Below are 21,539 nucleotides of genomic sequence, written 5' to 3' on the forward strand. Positions count from 1 at the left end.
GCTGTCCTTTGAAATCTTTTCAGCTCTTTTACTCCATGAATTCTACCATTTGCTTTAGCCACTCTATGTTTAAGAGCAAATGTCAGAGTCTTTTCTGGCATCCATTCTGTTTTTTTCTTTCTTTCCTGTCTTTTTAATAACCTTTTGCTTTCTTCATGTATGATGTCCCTGATGTCATCCCACAGTCTGTCTGGTCTTCAGCCACTGGTGTTCAGTGTGTCAAATCTGTCCTTGAGCTGGTCTCTAAATCCAGGTGGGATATACTCAAGGTCATACTTTGGCTCTCGGGGACCGAATCGCGCATGTGAAATTGCTGAAGTGGTATATGTTTTGTTTGGTATATTTTCATACGCACACACCAAAAAAACCAAACCCGCTGCCATCAAGTCAATTCTCACTCACAGTGATCCCATATGACAGACTAGAACTGCCCCACAGGGTTTCCAAGGAGTGCCTGGTGGATCTGAACTGTCAATCTTTTGGTTAGCAGCTGTAGCTCTTAACCACTACCCACCAGAGTTATACACACAGATAAATAATGATAATAAAAACGGAAGCAAACTCAAGGGTGTATGTGTGTTTACAAATGCCCAGAAAGATAAATCATGACAGAGAGAGAGAATCAAACTATCCTCTAAGCTTATTTGGGGGCCCTCTCTGAACCTAAGGTGGGGGAGCCTTCCAGGGTTTACTTCATAGATTTCTGTGGCATTTCAATGCTTGTAACATGCAGGCGCTACTTTTGTAACTAACGTCTTCACTGAGCTCTGGACGCTGAATTGCTAGTAATTCCTGTATGCTTTTCTTAAACACCTCCCCCCCCCTCCCAAAAAAAGTATCAGAAATCGATGGCACTGGGGTTGGGTTTTTCTTATACAATAAAAACAAAAAAATGCTCTCACGCTGACACTCTGGGGATGTGTGTGGTGGAAAAAATGTGAGGCAGGGTGTCCCCACAGAAATGCTCCAGAGGGATCTGGGATCTGAGAAAACGAGAAGGCTGTGTTGGCTCCGCCTCCACTCAGCTTTTGTAGCTGGCAGGGAGACAGGTTAACATATCAGCCCAGATCAACGCCTCGGGTATAAATTACTCTCACATCCTTTTGTCAAAGAGCTTACGTTTCTCTACTGCGTGCCCTATAAATTCCGCCATCGTCAACTTTGCACTGTAGCCTGTGCCTGAACAAGAGTAAACGTGGCTTTTTAAAAATAAACATGCTACGCCTGGTGACCTGGCAGTCCTCAGAGCACAGTGGTCCCCAGTCCCCAGGGCAGTCGGATCCACACTGCTCTCACTGCCTACAGGTGGGGGAGCATGGTTTTCAGAGCCACGCGGCCTACGCTTTGGGTTGCGTGCTGCCCGCTCCCTGTGGACCCTGCTGAGTGCTGAGTCTACAAGGCCACTTGAGGGTCCACAGGAGGGGTGGCCCGGGTGGGTGAGGAGGCCGGGGTGGGTAGGGCTGTGCACAGCCACATGTGTCCATCCGTGTAGCACGTCTGTGGGTGTGAGGGGCCTTTTAAAAGGCTCCAGTTAAACTCCTAAGAATATCCTGAGGCCCGTGGTAACAGCCCTGCACGTGGTTTCCCCAGGGCAACGCTGGGTATGAGCCAGCTCTGCTGGAGTGACCTGAGCCCTGGCCACATATCACACAATCCTTGAGCCCATCAAGTGGAGGCGGCTCACACTGGGTTCCCAGTGGGCAACGGAGCATGTTCGTAGGGTGCACTTTGCTAAGACGGGGCAGGCAGTCAAGAAGGGTAGGGGTCCTGCCTGGGCTCTGGCCCCAGGATAAGGAGGGCACGTGTGGTGAGCTCCGGAGGGCCTAAGTAGAGCAGCGTGGGGGTATGGCAGAGGCGAGGCATGTCATGAGGCCCCCACTCCAAGCAGGCAGCTCCTGCCCACAGAAGCACTAACAGCCGACAGAGGGTGTGGCTGTGCATGGTCCAGCCAGGTCACCCAGGGAGCGCAACTGTGGGGCCAGGTGCATGATCTAATTAAGCACAAGCACCGAGAGCTGGGGATGGAGAGAAGGAGGAAGGCACTGGAGACCACGCCGCTTGGTGATCAGTCTGAGCTAGCACAGGTGGAGCACGGCCTGAAGGAGGGGAGACGAGATGCATGGCCCCTGAGCTCGACAGTCTGCGGGGCACGACTGTATACACTGCTAGGGCAGGCCAGAACGCAGGTGGGACAGAGCATGAGCTCCCCAGCGAGGTGGGGGCCACCGGCAGCTGATGCCAACCGTGCATGGCCTGTGCGCTCACAGCCGGGGACACAGAGAGGCCACTGCTGGGTCTCCCTCAAATTGAAGATACACGGTTGACTGACTGCCCTCAAGACCCGGTGACCAGTGTCTGAGGGGCCGCATGCTGTGGAAGGGCTCCTAGTTCCAATCCAACAAGCTGTGCTCTGAAGGGGGTAGTTGGGGGTGTTTTAAATGTAACTGCAAACGACCATGCCATCTTTCAAGCCTGAACAGCTGGGCAGGGGGAGTTGTAGAAGCCCGTGCATGCAGTGGCTTGTCCTCTGAAGTGGGAGAAGCAGAACAGAAATAATTCCACCATGGAGAAGTGGGTGGAGCGGAACAACTGCTACAGAGCCAGCGGGGCTTTGTACGTGGAAGTCTCGATGTGTTACTGCAACCCCGCCTTCTGTCCAGCCTCCCACCTCCCAAGCAGGCTCCTCATTAAACGCTCTGTCTTACAGCTGCCACAAGGCACTACCGGGAACACGTGCCTCTGGCCTCTACAACCCGGGGTCCCAAGGGACTTTTTGTTTTTTTTTAATAGACTATTTCTGAGCTGATTCCCCAGGCCAACTTTTTCAACTGAAACAGGCATGTGTATACACATCCTCAAGGGGTTGTTAAGAGTGTGGGAACAGAGGAGAGACGTTTCTTCACGTAAAATGTCACCAGGCACTCATCAAGGAAAGCCGGTAACTTCCCAGAGCTCGACAGTCAATGTGCTTGCCAGCAGGAAAAGTACCCAGGGACAGATGGAAACGAGAGCCACACCTGGGCGATGAGAGGCCAAGATGGCCCTGGCATTCCAGTAATTTGTACGTCGGTTACAGTTACTGAGCCCACTGAGCCAACTGGGAAAGCCCTAACACAGGCCAACGCGCAAACTGCCAGAGCAGGTTACAGTCTCTCAGCTCACAAAACCCTGACAGGTGTCACCCTTGAGTCCAAATGACGGTGCTCTCCCTGCCCCAGGACAGACAGACCTCAAAGGCTTGTGCCTCGTCAGTGGATTCCGACGGACTCCTCCGCGCAGGGTTGTCGGGCAATATGGATGTCACAGGCCCTGTGCAGTCTGTCGGGATGCTGACCCCATTGGTGCCGCTGCTTGGAACTGCAGGGAAGGAGACAGTGGGGAGCTGTGAGGGCTTAGGAAGGACCCAGCCCCCCCAGAATACACGCAATGTGCTGAAGTGATGGCTCCCTTCCAGCGCTCCCTCAAATCATCCAGGCCAGTAGTGTGTCGTTTCTCCTTTTTAAGAGAAGGATCTGGCTTCACTATTGTTGGGTGCCGTTAATTCCAACTCACAGCAACCCCAGGGAACAGAACAGAGGTGCTGCACAGGGTTTTCTAGGCTGTAATCGTTATGGGAGGAAGTCACTACATCTTTCTCCTGCAGGGTCGCTGGGTGGTTCGAACTGCCAAGCTTTCAGTTAGCAGCCGAGTGCTTAACTGCTTGTGCCATCAAGGCTCCTTGGCATCACTATCAAAAGTTACAAATTCTTCAATGAAAAAAAAAGGATCGCAGAATACCTTATTGCTTATTCCAAAAAGAACTGTGAACTTGCAGCTTGTTTAAAAGTAATACTGTTAATTAAGAAAAAAGAGGGAGAAAAAGAAAAACTAGTTTTACTAATAAGAGTCTACGCACATTGTTCTTCTGAACACCTGAGATTAGACAATACCCCAAACTTTAAACCTGGCTTTGACTATTTAGCATTAAATTAAAAGCACTTTCCCATGTGGTTAAAATCTCTTTAGAAATTGTTTAATTGGCATCTATGTTTGGCTGTGTATTTTTTCAACAACAAGAAAAAAATAAAATTATTAAAAAAAAACTCTTCAGAAACATGAACACTGGCTGTGGAGCTGCTTCCAACAGGGAACTCTCAAATGATAGCGAAGGGCCCGGAGGGAGAGAGGCTGCGCATGAGTGTTAAGGAAATGCGGAAGAACTGAAAACCACTGTTGGTGTGGACACAGTGGGAATGGTACTTAGCTGATGCGTCCTAAGCTTGGCAAATAAGAGGAAAACAACACTTCAGGGTATTTTTCCCTTCAAGTCTCTCAGATGACTGATAAAGCACCAGAGCGTGGCTTGTGCCTGCAAACCTGTGGGTACAGCAAGTGTTCACAGGAAGGTACCAGCCCCGATGAAGATGGTCTAGGAACAGAGCATGTTTTGCAGCCATGACTCACGAGGCCTGAGCGTCACTGGGGCACGGCTCGCCAGGGAGAGAGCGGGCCATGGCTTATAGGACTACCTCCCTGAGCTCTCTTTACTTCTGAGGGCACTCAGCAGATACTGCTAAAGTCACGGATGCTGAGTCTTTGGGAAGGGTCACCGGGCACTGCTCCTTACCAGCCTGTGATGACACCTTGGGCTGCGGGGCCTGCAGTACTGCTGGGCGGAGCACACTGCGCTGCTGCTCCTTGGGCTTCTGGCTTGGCAGACCTGGGGGCAGAAGGCAGGTTTTCAGGGCCTCAGCCCCATGGGTGGCACCCACAGAAACACAACATCCTCTGTTCTCAGCTGGGGGAGGAAAATTCAACTCCCAGCAGCCTACTTTAGGCCCCTCCCATGCTGGACTTTGCAGGGAGGTGATTTTTTCTTGTTTTTACTTTAAATCGAACATCTTTTCTTCAGAGCCAGCCACACAGATGCAGGGTCCTGTGACTGCTGTATCAGACAGAACCCACATGTGACTGACCATGTCTGTGAATGAATCCAGGTCAGGGAGAGCCGGGGCTGATGGTTCTCTTAGTGCTGGGCTCAGAGAGCAGCAAAGCCACAGGCACCCCTAGAGATTTAGGGCTTGACCTATGGTCCCATAAAGGCACCCTTTGTACCTGCTTTTCAAAGTGTAACATTGAAAAAATCTCTCCACCAAACACCAGTCAGGGCCTGACCACACAGAGCCCTCCCTCAGAGTCTGGCACTGAGGCCCCATGTACCAGCAGCATGCCACTGGGGTGTAGCTGCTCTGCCAGGGAGGCCAGCACAGAGGCGTGTTGGGGACAGAATGCTCTGGGGAAACCGTATGAGCCAGCCGAGCCCTCACTGGGCACAGGCCCACACGGGCCCATCCCATGCCGAGCCTGTCCTCCTCCCCTTCTCCTGCACGTCCCCGACTGCTGGTCGAGGGAGTCAGCCTGACAGACTCTCTCTCTGCTCCTGCATTAGGCAACAGTGACAACATGGAAGGCAGGTGGAGGACACCGGGCCTTTGGGGCTGCCAGCTGTGCAGAGACGCTGCGCAGAGGGCCTGGGAAAGTATGAGAAGCTATCCCCCCTCCCTCTTCTCCCCTGAGGCACAACCTACCTGCACTGGGCGCCTGGCCATGGATGAGCGTTGGCGGCTTCAACCGGAACCCACTGCTCTTCTCCTCTGAAAGCACAAGATGAAGCATGAGGAGTGGGCTGCCTGGGGTGGGGCGGCTCAGCCAGGGGTGAGAAAGGGCAGGAAAGAACTGGTGCAAACGTCTGCAAAGTCCAACACGCTCGCAACAGCCCTGTCCAATCACCAGCTGCAGGTGACCTGGAGAGGAGGCAAGGGCTGCGGGAGGGAGTGTGCGCTCTGGGGGACACCTGTCAACGGCAAAGGGAGAGTGAGGCGTATGCGGGGTAGAATGAGGAGCCCGGCCCACTGACAAGCTCACAGGCTGCCTGCGGCCCTGTGTTGGCCTGCCTAGGCTAAGAGGCTGGGAAAGAGTCAGAGCAGGAAACACGGGGCGGCAGGATGAGGGCTGCTGACCTGTTGCCCTCTCCTGGAGCACGCAGCAGTCAGAGGACGCGTCTGTGAGCAGGAAGAGGGTCTGCTCAAGAGCAGACGTCTGGGGAATGAGGTGAGGAGGACAACTCTCTTTCCGGATGTGCCTGAGAGCTTTGCTGCACCCCGTAATGAGAGCCCTGGAGATCCAGAAGGAGCTGCGAGAGGCGGGGCAGAGGCTCCTGTCCAGAAGCAGGGCCCTCTGTGCTGTCTGCCTGCAGGAGGCCGAGGCTCTCCTGGACAAATATGTGCAGCTCAAGGGCAGAAAACACAGGCCCCGGGCTTCTGGGATGGCTCGGAAACTTGCTTTCAGCTCAGCTACCTGTCCACATGGACCCCTTCATCTGTGTGTCCGGCCATCTCAGGATGGGAGATGAGGGTCTGATCTGCCCATGGCAGGAGGGATCATCACAAAAAGCCTCGTGACTCAGCCAGCGCTATTCCCAGGGAGTAGGCACAGGGCAATGGTGTCACAGGCTGAGAAAGGTGGGTTCTGGATGTCGGACAGGGACATGGGATGGGGGCACAGGCAACCTTGCTTTTGAGCTAAGATCCAGCCCATCAGGAATAGCCTTGTCAGATTTCAGGGGACAAGATCAATATACAAAAATCGAGTGTACTTCTTCTATATGCTAGCAACAAACAATCCAAAAATGAAATTAAGAAAACATTCTGTTTACGACTGCATCAAAAAAAAAAAAAAAAACTTGGGAATAAATTTAACAAAACAAGTACAGATCTTATACTCTGAAAACTACAACACTGTTGAAATTAAAACTTAAATAAATGGAAAGATTTAAGAACTCAGAGTCGTCAAAACAATCTTGCCAACGAGCAAAGGTGGAGAATTCATAAAACTTACTACAAAAGCTACAGTTATCAAGACGGTGGTGGTTCTGGCAGAAAGACAAACATACATCTCAATGGAGCAGAACTGTTAAGGAGCTGTCAATTCCGAGTCACGGCAACCCCATGTGACAGAGTAGAGTTACCCCATAGGGTTTTCTAGGCTGTAAGCTTTACGGGAAACAGATCGCCTGGTCTTTCTCCCACAGAGCCACTGAGTGGGTTTGAACTGCCAACCTTTTGGTTAGCAGCTGAGTGCTTAACTGTTGCACCACCAGGGCTAACACCTGTGGTCATCTGATTTTCATCAGGAGTGCCAAGACCATTCGATAGGGAAAGGACAGTCTCTTCAACAAATGTGTTGGGGGAGACTGGACCTCTATAAGCAAAAGAACAAAGCTGAACCCCTACCTCACACCATATACAAAACTAAAAGGGATCCAAGATCTAAATGCAAGTGCTAAAACTATAAAACTCTTAGAAGAAAACACAGGAGTAAATTTTGGGGACTTTAGACTAGACAATGGTTGATTAGATATGACACTAAAAGTGCCAGTGCCAAAAGAAAAGAGAGATAAATTGAACTTCATTAAAATTAAAAATGTTTCTGCTTCACAGGATACCGTCAGGAAGGAAAAGCCACAGAATAGGAAAAAAAGATTTGCAAATCACATGTTTTACAAAGGACTTGTACCTAGAGCATATAAAGAATACTTACGATTTACTACAAAAAGACAAAAAACCCAATTTAAAAATGAGCAAAAGACTTGAATAGACATTTCTCCAAAGAAGACATACAAAATGTCAACAAGCCAATGGAGAGGTGTTGGACATCATTAGTCATTAGGGGTCAACGCCCACGCAAGCAGCAGTTAAGAAGTCAAATGACGCATTGCATTGCGCAAATCCACGGCAAAAAATCTCTTTCAAGTGTTAAAAAGCAAAAATGTCTCTTTAAAGACTAAGGTGCACCTGACCCAAGCCACTGTGTTTCCAATCACCTCCTATGCACGCGAAAGCTGGACAATGACTAAGGAACACCAAAGAAGAATTGATGCTTTTGAACTATGATGCTGGAGAAGAATACTGAACATACCATGGACTGCCAGAAGAATGAACAAATCTGTCTTGGAAGAGGTACGGCCAGAATGTTAATTAGAAGCAAGGATGGTGAGACTTCATCTCTCGTACTTTGGACATGTTATTAAGGAGAGACCAGTCCGTGGAGAAGGACATTATGCTTGGTAAAGGACAGAGTCAGCGAAAAAGAGGAAGACCCTCCACAAGATGGACTGACAAAGTGGCTGCAACAATGGGCTCAAACATAATTAACTGTGAGGCTGTTGTACACAGGGTCGCTATGAGTTGGAAGCAACTCCACGGCACCTAACAACAAGTCGTTAGAGAAATGCAAAGTCATTAGGGAAACGTAAATCAAAACCACAAGGAGACAACACTTCACACCCACCAGGATGGCTATAATCAAAAAGACAATATCGAGTGTGTTGGTGAGGATATGGAGAGACAGGAACCCTCAGAATACTGAAGGGAGTGCAAAATGGTGTAGCCGCTTTGGAAAACAGCCTAGCAATTCCTTAAAAGGTTGAATATAGAGAGCTACCATGCCAAAACCAAACCCGCTGCCATCAAGTCGATTCTGACTTAGAGTGGCCCCACAGGACAGAGTAGAACTGCTCCATAGGGTCTCCAAGGAGTGGTTGGTGGATTCGAACTGCTGACCTTTTGGTTAGCAGCCAAGCTCTTAACCACTGCACCACCAGGGCTCCAGAGGTACCATAATACCTAGCAATTCCACTCCTAGTATACACCCAAGAGATCTGAAAACATGTCCACACAAAAACTTGTACATGAATGTTCAGAGTAGAATTATTCATTATAGTCAAAAAATAAGAACACCGAAATGTCTATCAATTGACGAATGGATAAACCAACTGAGATATATCCACACGAAGGACTACTACTCGGTTTGGCCGTAAAAAGGAATGAAGTTCTGATACATGCTATGACACGAATCAACCTTGAAAACATTCTGCTGCGTGAAAAAAACCAGACCCAAAGGCCACAAACTGTATGATTCCACTTACGTGAAATATCCAAAACGGGCGGGCAAGTCTGCAGAGACAGAAGGAAGGGAGTGGTTGCCAGGGGCTGGGAAGAGGGGACTGGAGAGTGCCTGCTAAGGGAGACGGCTCTTTTTTTTGGCATGATGAAACTGTTCTCAAATTGAATGTGATGGCTGTACAACACTGTGGCTATACTAAAAACTAGTGAATTGTACACTAAAAAACAAAAAAGCCACCTTGTGAGACTGAGCTTTCAGGTATGAAAAAATCATATCAGAGTTCAGAATGAAATAGGAAGGTACTCTTTCTGTTGTCTACATGCCAAACTGCTCTCCTCGGGCAAAAATGGGATTACAAAAACTCTCATTAGTAGTTAGTCTGAGGAGTGGAACCTGAGGGGCTTCTCGGAGCCGCCCTGGTGGAGCTGGTGGCCCTCCCAGCATAGAGTGGTGACAGCCCCCAAGTTTAGGAGAATCTGATACCACAGGTGGGAGGGAAGAAATGGTGCTGTAGCAGGCCTGGAGAGAAGGTCTTTTTAGAAGGGAAATACAGGCAGTCCCCACGTTACAAATGTCCAACTAACATACAACCTGTAGTTATGAACCAACCTCCGTAAAGCCTATTATATTAAAAATTCGAGGTCTTTACAAAGGTTTGTAATAACAAACAGGCACTACTTTAGGACAAGCATCAAAACATTACTATTACTGTATTGTTATGTTAAAGATGTTCTAGTGTACATGGAAGTGTTTCTTTAATGTTTTTTTATGCATAGAAAGGTACACTACATGCTAAGACAAACACCTGACTGACGTTAGATATGAACCGTACCTAACGGTTCCAACTTACGTACAAATTCAACTTACAGACAGACTTGGGAACGAAACTCGTTCATAATCTGGGGACTGCCTATAATGAACTGCATTTCCAAAGCACAAGGAGTCCCGGCGGCACAACAGTTAGCCGCTTGGCTGCTAAGCAAAAGCTTGAGGTTTGAGCCCACCCAGCAGCTCCGTGGGAGACTTGGCAGTCTGCTTCTGTAAAGGTTACAGCCAAGAAAACCTATGGGGCAGTTCTACTCTGTCACACATGGGGTCACCAGGAGTCAGAATCGACTTGACTGCACCTAACATTTCCAAAGCATGGGATTATTCAGAAGATAGTTGGCAATTTCGATAGTTATTTTTCATTGTGATGAAGTTTACAGTTTAGAGAATTTTTAAAAAGCCCTCAGATTTGCCTTCAAAGCGCTTACACTGTGTGGCTACAGATTTACCTTCACCACTCTGCTTGGTGTGGAGCCAATGCTAACACCGGTGTGACCGCTGGGGTATAGCTTGGGCTGACCAGCCGGGGCAGTGGGCCAGAAAAATGTTAGCACCCATCACCTGCCAGCACTGGGCCCAGTGCCTGGCCCGCTCAGCAGATACGCAGAAAATCCATGCGGAATGCTGAAATGAGTGGACAAACAAGGCATCCCACACTTGTAATGGCAACCCGGGACAGGCGGGGTCCAGGGCGGCAGGCTGGTGTGCAGACGTGGCTGGGAACTTGGGAGGCCCTTTCCCAGGATGATGTGGGCCCCCCGACGAGAACAAGGGCTGTCTCTTCTCACTGCTTCCATAAACTTAATTTTCCTGAAACCCAGTCACAGCGCAATGAAGAGTTGTGGCCTCGTGGCCTGACCCCAACTGCAGGCATCAGGGTCAGGAAAGAGCCTGGCTACTGCACAGGTGTTGGGGGCACACTCACACCCCCCCATGACTTCCCTGGAGGGAGAAGCTGCTCTGTCTCTGGCAGCCTCTGTCCTGCTGGGAATCAGGTGGGAAGCAAGCAGGCTGAAAATGGATCCGAACTGAACCTGGCCTGTACCAGATGCTGAAAGTGGTCCAAGAGAAGGTGGCCCGAAGGTGGCTGGGGCCCAAGCAAAGATGCCTTTGGTAGAAGGCGGGAAGGGAGCTTGCTTGGTGGGCTGGGAGCTTGGCCACGTGCAGGAGGATGGAGCAATACGCAGACACACAGAGAATAAAGGGAGCCTGGTTCTTACTGGGAGAAAAGAGGGAAGTGTGCAAGTGGGAAGGCTAATCGGAACCCTGTTGGTGCTGGACTGGAAGTATCCACGTGAACCTATGCTTATGTGTATACATACACAGACAGATAGAAAGGTAGATATAGATACAGAAATACATGGAGATGTCACTGTGTGTGTGTGCTTGTGTGCAGATCTGGATATGTTCCTGGTTGTGTGTGTGCTGAGAGGGTCTGGGAGGTAGGTAGGGGTGTACGTGTGTGCGTGCGTGCGTGCGTGCGTGTACGTTCAAAGTTCTGTTGGCTGAGAGGGCCTGGGAGTAGTGATGCCTAGTAGCAACGAGCGCACCCAGCACCCAGATCTTGGTTTGAAAATACCACTTACCATTAATAAGGACCAGGGATCCTTTAGGAAATGGCTGATTGCAGGGTGAGGCAGGGAAAGATCATGACGTGCCTGGAACATCTTGTTGGGATAGAAGGTAAAGAAGAGCTAAAAACAACGCTGGGCACATGCCTATGGACACAGGAACCAGCCTGACGGGGCTCCTGTGGGCGAGTCTGGAGCAAGCTGAGCATTCCGATAAATACAAATAACAACAGAGCACAGCCCACTGACTAAACTGTTGTCGCTGAGTTGATTCTGACTCCTGGTGACCCCGTGTGTGACACAGTAAAACTGCCCCACTGGGTTTCCTAGGCTGTAATCTTTACGGCCCCACACGTCTGTCAGTTGGTTGTACTGTGGTGGCTTGCGTGTTGCTGTGATGCTGGAAGCTATGCCACCAGTATTTCAAATACCAGCAGGGTTGCCCATGGTGGACAGATTTCAGCAGAGCTTCCAGACTAAGACAAGCTAAGAATCAGGGCCTGGCGATCTACTTCTGAAAAAACTAGCCTGTGAAAACTTCATGAAGAGCAGTGGAACCCTGTCTAATATCGTGCTGGAAGATGAGCCCCTCAGGTTAGAAGGTACTCAAAATACGACTGGCGAAGAGCTGCCTCGTCAAAGTAGAGTCAACCTTAATGACATAGATGGAGTCAAGCTTTCACGACCTTCATTTGCTGATGTGGCATGACTCAAATGAGAAGAAACAACTGCAAACATCCATTAATAGTTGGAACGTGTATGAATCTAGGAAAATACGAAGTCATCAAAAATGAAATGGAATGCATAAACATCAATATCCTAGGCATTAGTGAGCTGAAATGGACTGGTAGTGGCCATTCTGAATGCCAGGAATGACAACCTGAAGGGGAATGGCATCGGGTTCACTGTCAAAAAGAACGTTTCAAGGTCTATCCTGAAGTACAACGCTGTCAGTGATTGGATAATATCTATACGCCTACAAGGAAGACCAGTTAATACGACTATTATTCAAATTTACATACCAACCAATAATACCAAAGAGGAGGAAATTGAAGGCTTTTACCAAGCTCTGCAGTCTGAAACTGATCAAACATACAATCAGGATGCATTGGTAATTACTGGTGATTGGAATGTAAAGTTGGAAACAAAGAAGGAACAGCAGTTGGTAAAAAAGGCTTTGGTGACAGAAATGGTGCTGGAGGTTTGATGACAGAATTTTGCAAGACCAACGACTTCTTCACGGCAAATACCTTTTTTCAACAACATAAATGGCGACTATACACGTGGATCTCGCCAGACGGAATACACGGGAATCAAATCGACTACATCTGTGGAAAAAGATGATGAAAAAAAGCTCAATACCATCAGGCACGACAAGGCCAGGGGCCAACTGTGGGACAGATCATCATCAATCGCTCATATGCAAGTTCAAGCTGAAACTGAAGACAATTAGAACAAGTCCACAACAGCCAAAATATGACCTTGAATTTAGAGACCATCTCAAGAATAGATTTGACTCGTTAAACACTTATGACCAAAGACCAGACAAGCTATGGAAGGACATCATATGCGAAGAAAGCAAGAGGTCATTAAAAACCATGAAAAAAAGGAAAAAATAATGAAGGGGAAAAATTGAACAGAAGATTTCAAAGGGCAGCTTGAGAAGACAAAGTAAAAAGTATTATAATGAAACATGCAGACACCTAGAGTTAGAAAACCAAAAGGGAAGAATGTGTTCGGCATTTCTCCAGCTGAAAGGAACCGTAGAGAAAATTCAAGACTCGAGTTGCAACACTGAATGATTCTATGGGGAAAATATTAAATGACACAGTAAGCATCAAAGAAGATGGAAGGAATACAGAGTCACTGTACCAACAAGAACTGGTCGACATTGCACCATTTCAGGAGGCAGTGTATGACCAAGAACCAATGGAAGAGGTCCAAGCTGCACTGAAGTCGCTGGCAAAAACAAGGCTCCAGGAACTGACGGAATACCAACATGCAGACTGACGCCTCCGTCTTACAGACCCCACTCCTATCACACTCCGGGTATCTGAGACTTCAAACAAGGCCGTGTCAGGCCCTGACACAGGTCCGAGCTGCCCCCTCTCCTCAGTACCCTCCTGCTCTCGCTATGCTGGAGGACGGACATTTGAGGGTGCTGTGAGGGGCAGTAGGCGTTACAGACCTCAGGGGTGTCCATGACACCAGTAATAGAGCTCAATGGTGCGAAGGGACGAAGATGCCTGGCTTCAGTGGCCAACAACCTGGACCAGACCCAGAGGTGGTAAAGCTCAACTTGCTGCAAGCTGCGCTGGTCAGGAGGTGGGGATGGCAAACACTGCCCTCCCCACCCTACTCCATGCTCAGAGCACTACTTGCCAGGCGAGCGCCCTGGGCACAACCAACATGATGACTCACAAGAATCTTTAAAAACCAAGCTCCTCTTTAGGACGGGCGAGGAGGGCAGCTCAAAACAGTTGGCTTTTAGAGCCAAGTGGGATTACATTGTTTGAAACGGTGCCATCAGATCAATCCTCAAAGCCATAAAGGCTGGCCTCGTCCCTCAACATCACTGCCCTGCCAGAGGCCGGCTTCTCTCGCCAGGCATTTGAACTCAGCAATGAATTTATATAAGGTGGGCTGGGTTACAGAATGCTGGTTGTTAAGCGCCTCATTAAATCTTTTATGAGGACTTTCAGCCACAGGGGAGACTTTCAGGAAATCTTGGGAGCTGTTCTCTAGCAAAAGACCAAAAAAGGCAGACTCCATATCCTTCAGAAGGGACCACGCTGTTTTCCTTATAGTTTTAAAGCTGTGACTAGGTGTATTTCTCTGGACACATCTCCAAACCCACTGCTGTGGAGTCTATTCTGACTCCCAGTGACCCTAAAGGAATAGAGTAAAAGTGTCCTGTAGGGTTTCCAAAGCTGCAATCTTACGGAAGCAGACTGCCACAGAGTGGCTGGCGAGTTCAAACCACCAACCTTTCAGTTGGCAGCTGAACGCTTTAACCACTGCACCAGCAGGGCTCCTTTGAACAGATCTAAGCGATTTTAATTAATGTGAGAATTTAATACACAGAAAAGGGGTCTGGAAAATGACATGAACTTAGCGGCAGTTAATTTTGGGGTCTAACTGCTTGAGTACTAGTCAACAGGTCGATGGTTGGAGCCCACCCAGAGGTGGCTCAGCAGTCAGGCCTGGCAATCTGCTTCCGAAAGGTCACAGCCTTGAAAACCCTATGGAGCAGTTCTACTCTGCACATGTGGGGTCGCCATGAGTTGGACTCGACTCGATGGCAGCTAACAACTACCACCACCTTTAGGGTAGCAGAATGAGCGGAAAGGGGTAGGGGGTTCTTTTTATTCTATGCATTTCTGATTTCCTTTTTAATAATATGAACACACTATGTAAGATTTTGAGAAAATGTGTAACATACTGCTGTACGTTTGTTTTTTAAATGAACCTGAAACTCCTTATAACCAGGTACTACTCACAGAAATAGAAACTGAAGGGCTTTTTAAAGCCTTGTCCCCCACTGGGTCCCAAACCTCCAAGCTGAAGAAGGTTTGGAAGCAAACACTTAGGAAGTGAGAGACTCCCAATTTCATGTGTGCGTTCCTGGTGAGGGTCTTATTTTACAGGACGCCTGGCTTTAATTGCAGGAACACTCCTGGTTAGGGGCTGTGAGGGCAGAGGGGCTAGGGGCTCACCTGGCTCCGAGTCAGAATTGCCTGCAGATGATTCACAGAAGGTTGATGGCATGAAGACATTGTTTTTTGATACTGTTGGCAAGGTGGGGCAGGCAAGGGAGGGAACAAGAGTGAAAAAGAATATGAGTAAGAGGGCAGACACACAGACCACCTTCCCCACCATGGGGTCCATGGCCCAGCCCACCACAGGAGAGGGTTGTCTACAGACAGGCATTTAGACTCTCCCGATAGAGGCACAAAGGTGGGATCCCAGCAGCATGGCCTTTCCCTGTTTTGATGGCTAGCAGGTAGCTCCTGTCTGCTTGTGGCTGCCCGTCTTGTCCCTGTGCCTCTGGCTTCTCCTTAACCCCTGGGCCTCTGCAGGGCCAGAGGGGAGGGAAGGGACCCACTGGGTGTTCCAAGTCTCACTTGAGTCTGAGCCTCTGCTCTGTTCCTCTGGCCAGCCCTGTGTTGCTGGTGGGTGCAGCTCCCGCACCTGTTTAAGACCGGGTGGTCCAGCCCCCCTCACCTATTTAAGATTGGGTGGGGTAGTCCCCTGACCTGTTTGAGACTGGGTGGGGCAGCCACCCCACCTGTTTAAGACCAAGTGGTCCAACCCCTCACCTGTTTAAGACCAGGTGGTGCTGTCCCCTCACCTGTTTAAACGCCCCCCCCCCTTACGATACCAACTCCTCCCCAGGTGCAGGCCTGCCAACAGGCTCCCACAAACGAAGTGGAACATGGAGCAGGGAAACTCATTCTGAGAGCAGTGAGCACAGAAGGCTGCTGCGTGGCGTCAGCACAGGGCGAGAACAGACCTTCAGATTCTCGGCGCCACTTCCTCCCATCCCCCAAGTGTTTCCCAAGTACCAATGGACTGCAGGGAGGTGGGTTTCCAGTGGGCCCAGAAAGAAAACTGCTTGGTGGTCCTTTGCCCCTCTGGCCTACAACACAAAGTTTTCTCTGTAATCCTCGCCCTACTTTTTTTCTGCTGTACCTTTTAGACAGTGAGTAGGAAGGAGTAAGTTACAATAACCAGGGAGTGAAAGCTCCCTCCTTCCATGAACACCCGTTCAAGCATGCAGGAGTCCCTAAAAAAAAAGCCTGTCAGTTGCAGCCTTGTCTTACTGTCCAGAAGGTTCCTCATCCAAAGTCAGCGAACTAGTGTATCCACTCAGAGGTACCTTAGGGAGTAGGCCTCTCTCTATCCTGGACCTGCCTCTCTCCACACTGACTACCAGTGCCCAGGCTGGCTGCTGTCCCCTGGGCGTGTGCTTGGACCACGTCTCAACATCCAAGGCCTCACATCCTGGCCTGGCCCACTCTTCAGGGACCCACTAAGCTTACTCCTCAAGGAGCTCCACTGGGCTTGCTATTTATCACGAGTGAGTGTATTTGTGTGCGTAAGTGTGGGTGTCTGTGAGTGTGTGTCCCCATATGAGTATCTGAGTGTGCGTGAGTCTGTGTCTGTGTGTGTGTGTCTCTGTGAGCATCTGGGCTTCTCAGTTGGACTGCCCCGCGCTGGCATGCAGCTGGCTGATAAGGAGCACATGGCACCCCCTCCACACCAGTCTATGAAGACAGGCCGCCGTGGGGAAGAAGAGGTATAGTTAATGGTGCATCAGCCTGTCACAACAGGGCTCTGTACCGTCCATCCTCCCCTCCATTCAAAACCAAAAAAACCAATCCCGATGCCACTGAGTCAATTTCAATCCATTGCAACCCTACAGGACAGAACAGAACTGCCCCAAAGGACTTCCAAGGAGCAAGTGGTGGATTTGAACTGCTGACCTTTGAAATGCTTAACCACTGTGCCACCAGGGCCCCTTCCCCTCCATCACCGAGGGACAATTGGGACTCGTCTTCCACAGTCCCCACCACTCCAGAAGTGTCACTGGCTCCGGGCAGGGGTACGGGCGCTACGTTTGGGGCATGCTCTGGCCTTGTTCCTGATGGAGAGGGAGCATAAGACTGATTCTCACTGGTGCCATTGGATCGGGTGGACTGGAGACGCTGGAGCTCATAAGCATAAATGCATTTACCACCCAATAAAAGCTGCAACTTTTACCTGACTGAGAAGGTGGGAACTGGGTTAAAGATGACGTTCTTTCTCGCTTGACAGGAGGGCAGTAATTTCCATCCTCTCGGTCGGAATCTACATAAAACGACGAGAGAAGAGTCAGGTTGTTCCCACTTTTATAACCAAGATGGTCAAACGCTTGCGGGATGTCCTTACCTTCTCCCCCTTCTGGGCTGGAGCCGCCAGCTGATCTCTGAAACAAGAGCAGAGTCAGGGTGGTGAGAGCGGGCATGCTGATGAGAGGCGAACAACCATGAGTCCCTGAATGAATTCTAAAATAGGGCACTGAGGACTGCCTCCCTGAGCCCACCCACCTGTACTATAGGCTGAATTTCACCCTACAGCTCAAAAACGACCTCTGACGAACCTTCTGTGTCTGGCCTACGAAACCACGTGCCAAAAATTCCCTGTGAGGGCTGAGAAAGCCTTTACTACAACAGCAGGATCAGTTTCTTTGTATCTCCACCGGTTACGACTCACTGGCATGCTACCCCCAAGCCCAAACACCGTGAACTCTTATTAGGCCCAAATTCTGTTTGCCAAGAGCTGGACGGCAGTCTGTTCCATTCTGAAGGGCAGCAGGCTTATTGAAAATGGTCACACAACACGGGACCACGGTGGCTTCCTCTCCTTGCCCAGCATGCTCGACCGTGTTGGCCCGTTTCAAGGTGGGCTGTTCGTTCCAGAGCCAGGGAGAACTTGGATGCTTTGGACCAAAGTCCACTGCAAACAGCTTTCAGAAGAGAAATCAGACAACAATTCAACAGATCGACGAGCCAACCGAACAATCACGGCTCACAGAGAAGGTGGCTGGAGGATTCCCTCGTTAACCTTGATGTTAGAATGTGAACAGCCAGCAGTTAAGGGGACCTTAACGAGTGCCCCCTCCCCGAGGACAATCAGGGACTTGTGATTCTTCAGAACTCAGGAGGCAAAAGCGGACTCTGAGGTGTGACCTGCCCTCCTTCCAGGACATTCCATCTAGGAGTAAGCAAGAGAGCCAATTTTCTGATATCCACCAAGCACTTTGGAGGTGAACTGATTTAGCCAAACGAGGACCACCTGGCTCGTGGAGCTGGCAGGATTATTAAACGAGATGATGTGTGTGAAAGTGCTTTGCAAACTGCAGCCTGGCGGGTAAAAGCAGTAACTGCTATAAATAACAAAACCACGGATTCCGGGAGCCAGAAACTCCTAGAGCAGAGGGCGGCACCCGTTTTCTGGAAAGGACCAAGACAGTTAATCATTTTGGCTTTGTGGGCCACGTTAGGTTTCTGTCCAATATTTTCCTTTGCTTTGATTCTCTACAACCTTTAAGAACGTAAACAGCATTCTCAGATTGCAGTACAAAAACAGGCCATGCAATGACTGAGCTGGCTGACCCCTGTCCTGAAGGTGAGAGCATAGGGAAGGAAGGGTCAAGGAGGTGGCGGGTGTCCGGGGTACAGGTGGGTGGCAAGGCAGAAGACACATTCTTGTGGCACGTTGATTCTAGAGGCCAGAGCCTGGGCCACATCTGGGAACACAGAGCTGTCATCACCAGAGTCAGCTAGATCCCCGCTAGATCACCCCTTTCCTGGGGGACGGCAGCGAGTGCCCACTTCAGGGGCTGCACACCTTCATACTTGGCACAGGTGAGCACCCCAGGCCTACCTGGCTGCTGCAGGGGCAAGTCCACAGAGGCTCGGGCTCTGACTACTTTGGGGACCCAGATGGCCCAGCCCCGTCGGCAGCTTTGAGAAATGATACATTTTCCTCACTCCTCTTGCCTGTACAACCCCACCCTCCGTTACCCTAGGGACTCCTGGTTCCGTGCTCGGTGGACACACCCCCCTCCACATACCCTATATTCTTTGAGGGAACTGGGGAAGAGAGACTGAGAGACTGTGTTCATGCCCTGTTTCATCTCGGGGCCCCCACATGACATCTGACCATCCAGGACTCCTAAGCAACACCACTCACAAGTCACCTGCCACCTGATGCCTTCTTCCAGGCCACCTCGGCCTCATGCCCCAGGAACCTGTGGGCCTGGGGGAGCTGCTGTGACAGATGGGCTGGCTCTGCAGACAACCACCTGCTGCTGCCTTTCTTGGCAACTCCTGCCCTTGGGCCCTGCAGTGGCCCCCTGTGGCATTAGCCTTCAGACCCTGCTCACCGTTAGCCCGAGGGGCCCCACCTTTAAACAGTCACTGGCTAGCCCATCACCCCTGAAAGCAGCACCCCTCCAGCCCGTCTTGGGCCCCTTCCCTGGCTCTGTTCTCTTGATCACAGTCGGAATTGTCAGATTTGTCTGCTCACTCTCTGCCCCGCCCCCCCACCCTGCACTACAGTGAGAGCCCTGCCTTGTCTGTTTGCAGCTCACACACTCAACGCTCAGAGCACGGTCTGCACACAGGTGTCCACTCCACGCAGAGTGGAGTCGGTGTCCTCGTTATGCCTCCTTTGGGGACCATAAGAAGAGGGGTGCTTGGCCAGACAAGATTCAGACCCCCTGACCTCAGAAGACCCTCAAATCTGTACCCCAAACCTCTTCTAACAGCCACTCCAGAGACATGGCAGGCCTCTTGGTCCTAGGAAGGCTGGGGCGGCCAGGCCCTGGGAAAGATACCCCAAGAAAAACCAAGTGGTGGGCACCTTTAGGTGTTGCTGAAACCTCAGTGAGGCCTGAAACAGCCAGCTCGAAAGCGCTGAGAAGCCACCGCCGGCCACTCTCCGTGACAGGAACAGGTGGAAGGAGGCAGAGGAAGGCAGAGTGTAAGACGAAGCCACTCCTGCTGGGCTAGGCTGGCTCTTCCGGAAGTCCTCAACTGTTCCCCACATGGGAGCAGCCTGGCCTTTCTGGCACCACCAACCCCCCTCCCCTCCACACCCACTGGGGATGGAGCCTCTCCTCTCGGGAGGTCTGGGCTTGTGCCATCTTCCCCCAGAGTAGGACAAAGTTTCGGGTGCAGGCGCTCCCCTTCAAGCCACCCCTGGCCCCACACGTGGTATGCAGCAACTCCACAGACACAGCAGCTTGGTGGTTGGGGCCTCTTCCACGGCAGGGCCACCTGAGGGCTGCCCACAGCCCCAACCAAGGGAGCGGGTCTAGGGCAATGCCTGGGACACACGCAGAATTGGCCCCGCAGCTCAGAGCTCAGGACCCGCTGCTATGGGGAATGCGGGGGTGGGGGGAGGTGGTTGTGAGTGCGCTTCTCCAAGAGCCTGAGGAAAGAAGCAGGGTCTGGAAGCCCCATTTCCTTCTCTGCATCTGCCAATCTAGAACCCATGCCTGCAAGGATCATGACAGCTGGGAACACACTATGTACGGCAGAACTCAGGATACCACGGTGAAAACGTTCTAAGTGAATATTTAGGTAAGACGGCAGGAGAAGACGACCAGGAGAGGGCAGTGTGAAGACACAAAGCAGTGCACGAAAGATGGCAGTCCTCTGGCGTGGGGCACCCCTGTGCTCCCATGGTTTGGCTACCAGCCGGGGAGTGACTGAGCGTCCGTGACAAATCTTGGGCGCATTCACCAGCCAGCTGGGTGGAGACAGGCAGTGGTGGTGGGTTTTCTTCCCCCAGGAGCCACCAGAACCTTGGGTGAAGCGGCTCCATTCTATGAAGCATGTGAGCCCCTGTGGCCAAGTACAAAATCAGGGGTCACATCTAACTGGGATGGAACTGTGGATGTGGGAAGCTTCTGTTCTTTGCATAAAAATGGAATGATGAAAATAATGATGGTTGCCTCCATTAAGAATCTCTGTCCCACCCCTTGGGCCCCCAAAAAGCCATGGCTCTTGTGAGGCTACCTGGCACAGCCTCGAAGACAGAGGTGCCATGCTGGGAAAGGGCCCATGGTGACCACAGACACCCATGCTCCATCTGGTCCAGGCGGAGGGGCACACCTGGAGGCTATGTTCCTGAGCACAACAGATAGACAGCGGCGAGCAGGAAGGAATGCTGCTACCTTCCTGACATCCAAGGGAAAGACCAGAGAGCAAGAGGGTGTCAGATAATTTCCTTCTGGAAAACGCTGGACACCAGTTGGCCTGACTGAGGCTCAGCAGTGGATGTTTGGAACAGACCAGTGGGAGTTGGGCGTTACCGCAGGATAATGGGGGCCAGGACTCAAAACAAATGAGGGGCAGGAACCTGTTTACTTGTCCTTGTCACCTAATGGTGGCCGAGGCCACTAGCTTAGAAATTCTTACCAAAAAGGCAGACACTGAAAAACAGAGAGAGAGAGGCAGCCTCAAAAGGTCTGCCAGCTGAGAGGCAGCAAGGCCAGATCCTGCACAGGGGTCAGAAGATGCGGGGGCAGTGGGCCTCCAGTCCAGGCCAGTGCTGCCCAGTTCTGAGGAAGCACCAAGAGCTGCTTGCTTTCTCAGCTCAAGCTAAGAACTTAATCTGGATGAGGTTTGGTCTTCTTCAAGCTGT

General features: G+C 50.7%; 1 protein-coding gene across 13 annotated transcripts in view; it reads right to left on the reverse strand.

Annotated features, from left to right (window-relative positions):
• The window catches only part of RANBP3 (RAN binding protein 3), an 82,664-nt gene that overhangs the window by 15,055 nt on the left and 46,070 nt on the right, over positions 1–21,539 (reverse strand). For 8 of the 13 annotated variants that reach the window (XM_064280365.1, XM_064280363.1, XM_064280371.1 and 5 more), the window contains 6 exons: positions 17,274–17,310; positions 17,106–17,192; positions 15,059–15,130; positions 5,568–5,633; positions 4,607–4,699; positions 3,230–3,357 (listed from right to left, as the gene is read on the reverse strand). In XM_064280365.1, the coding sequence (XP_064136435.1) occupies positions 3,230–3,357; positions 4,607–4,699; positions 5,568–5,633; positions 15,059–15,130; positions 17,106–17,192; positions 17,274–17,310 (483 nt within the window). The remainder of the gene's footprint in view (positions 1–3,229; positions 3,358–4,606; positions 4,700–5,567; positions 5,634–15,058; positions 15,131–17,105; positions 17,193–17,273; positions 17,311–21,539) is intronic. The other 5 variants (XM_064280367.1, XM_064280366.1, XM_064280373.1 and 2 more) reach the window with 1 other exon arrangement.

Source organism: Loxodonta africana, chromosome 3 (assembly GCF_030014295.1).
Source record: "Loxodonta africana isolate mLoxAfr1 chromosome 3, mLoxAfr1.hap2, whole genome shotgun sequence".
Taxonomy (NCBI): Eukaryota; Metazoa; Chordata; class Mammalia; order Proboscidea; family Elephantidae; genus Loxodonta; species Loxodonta africana.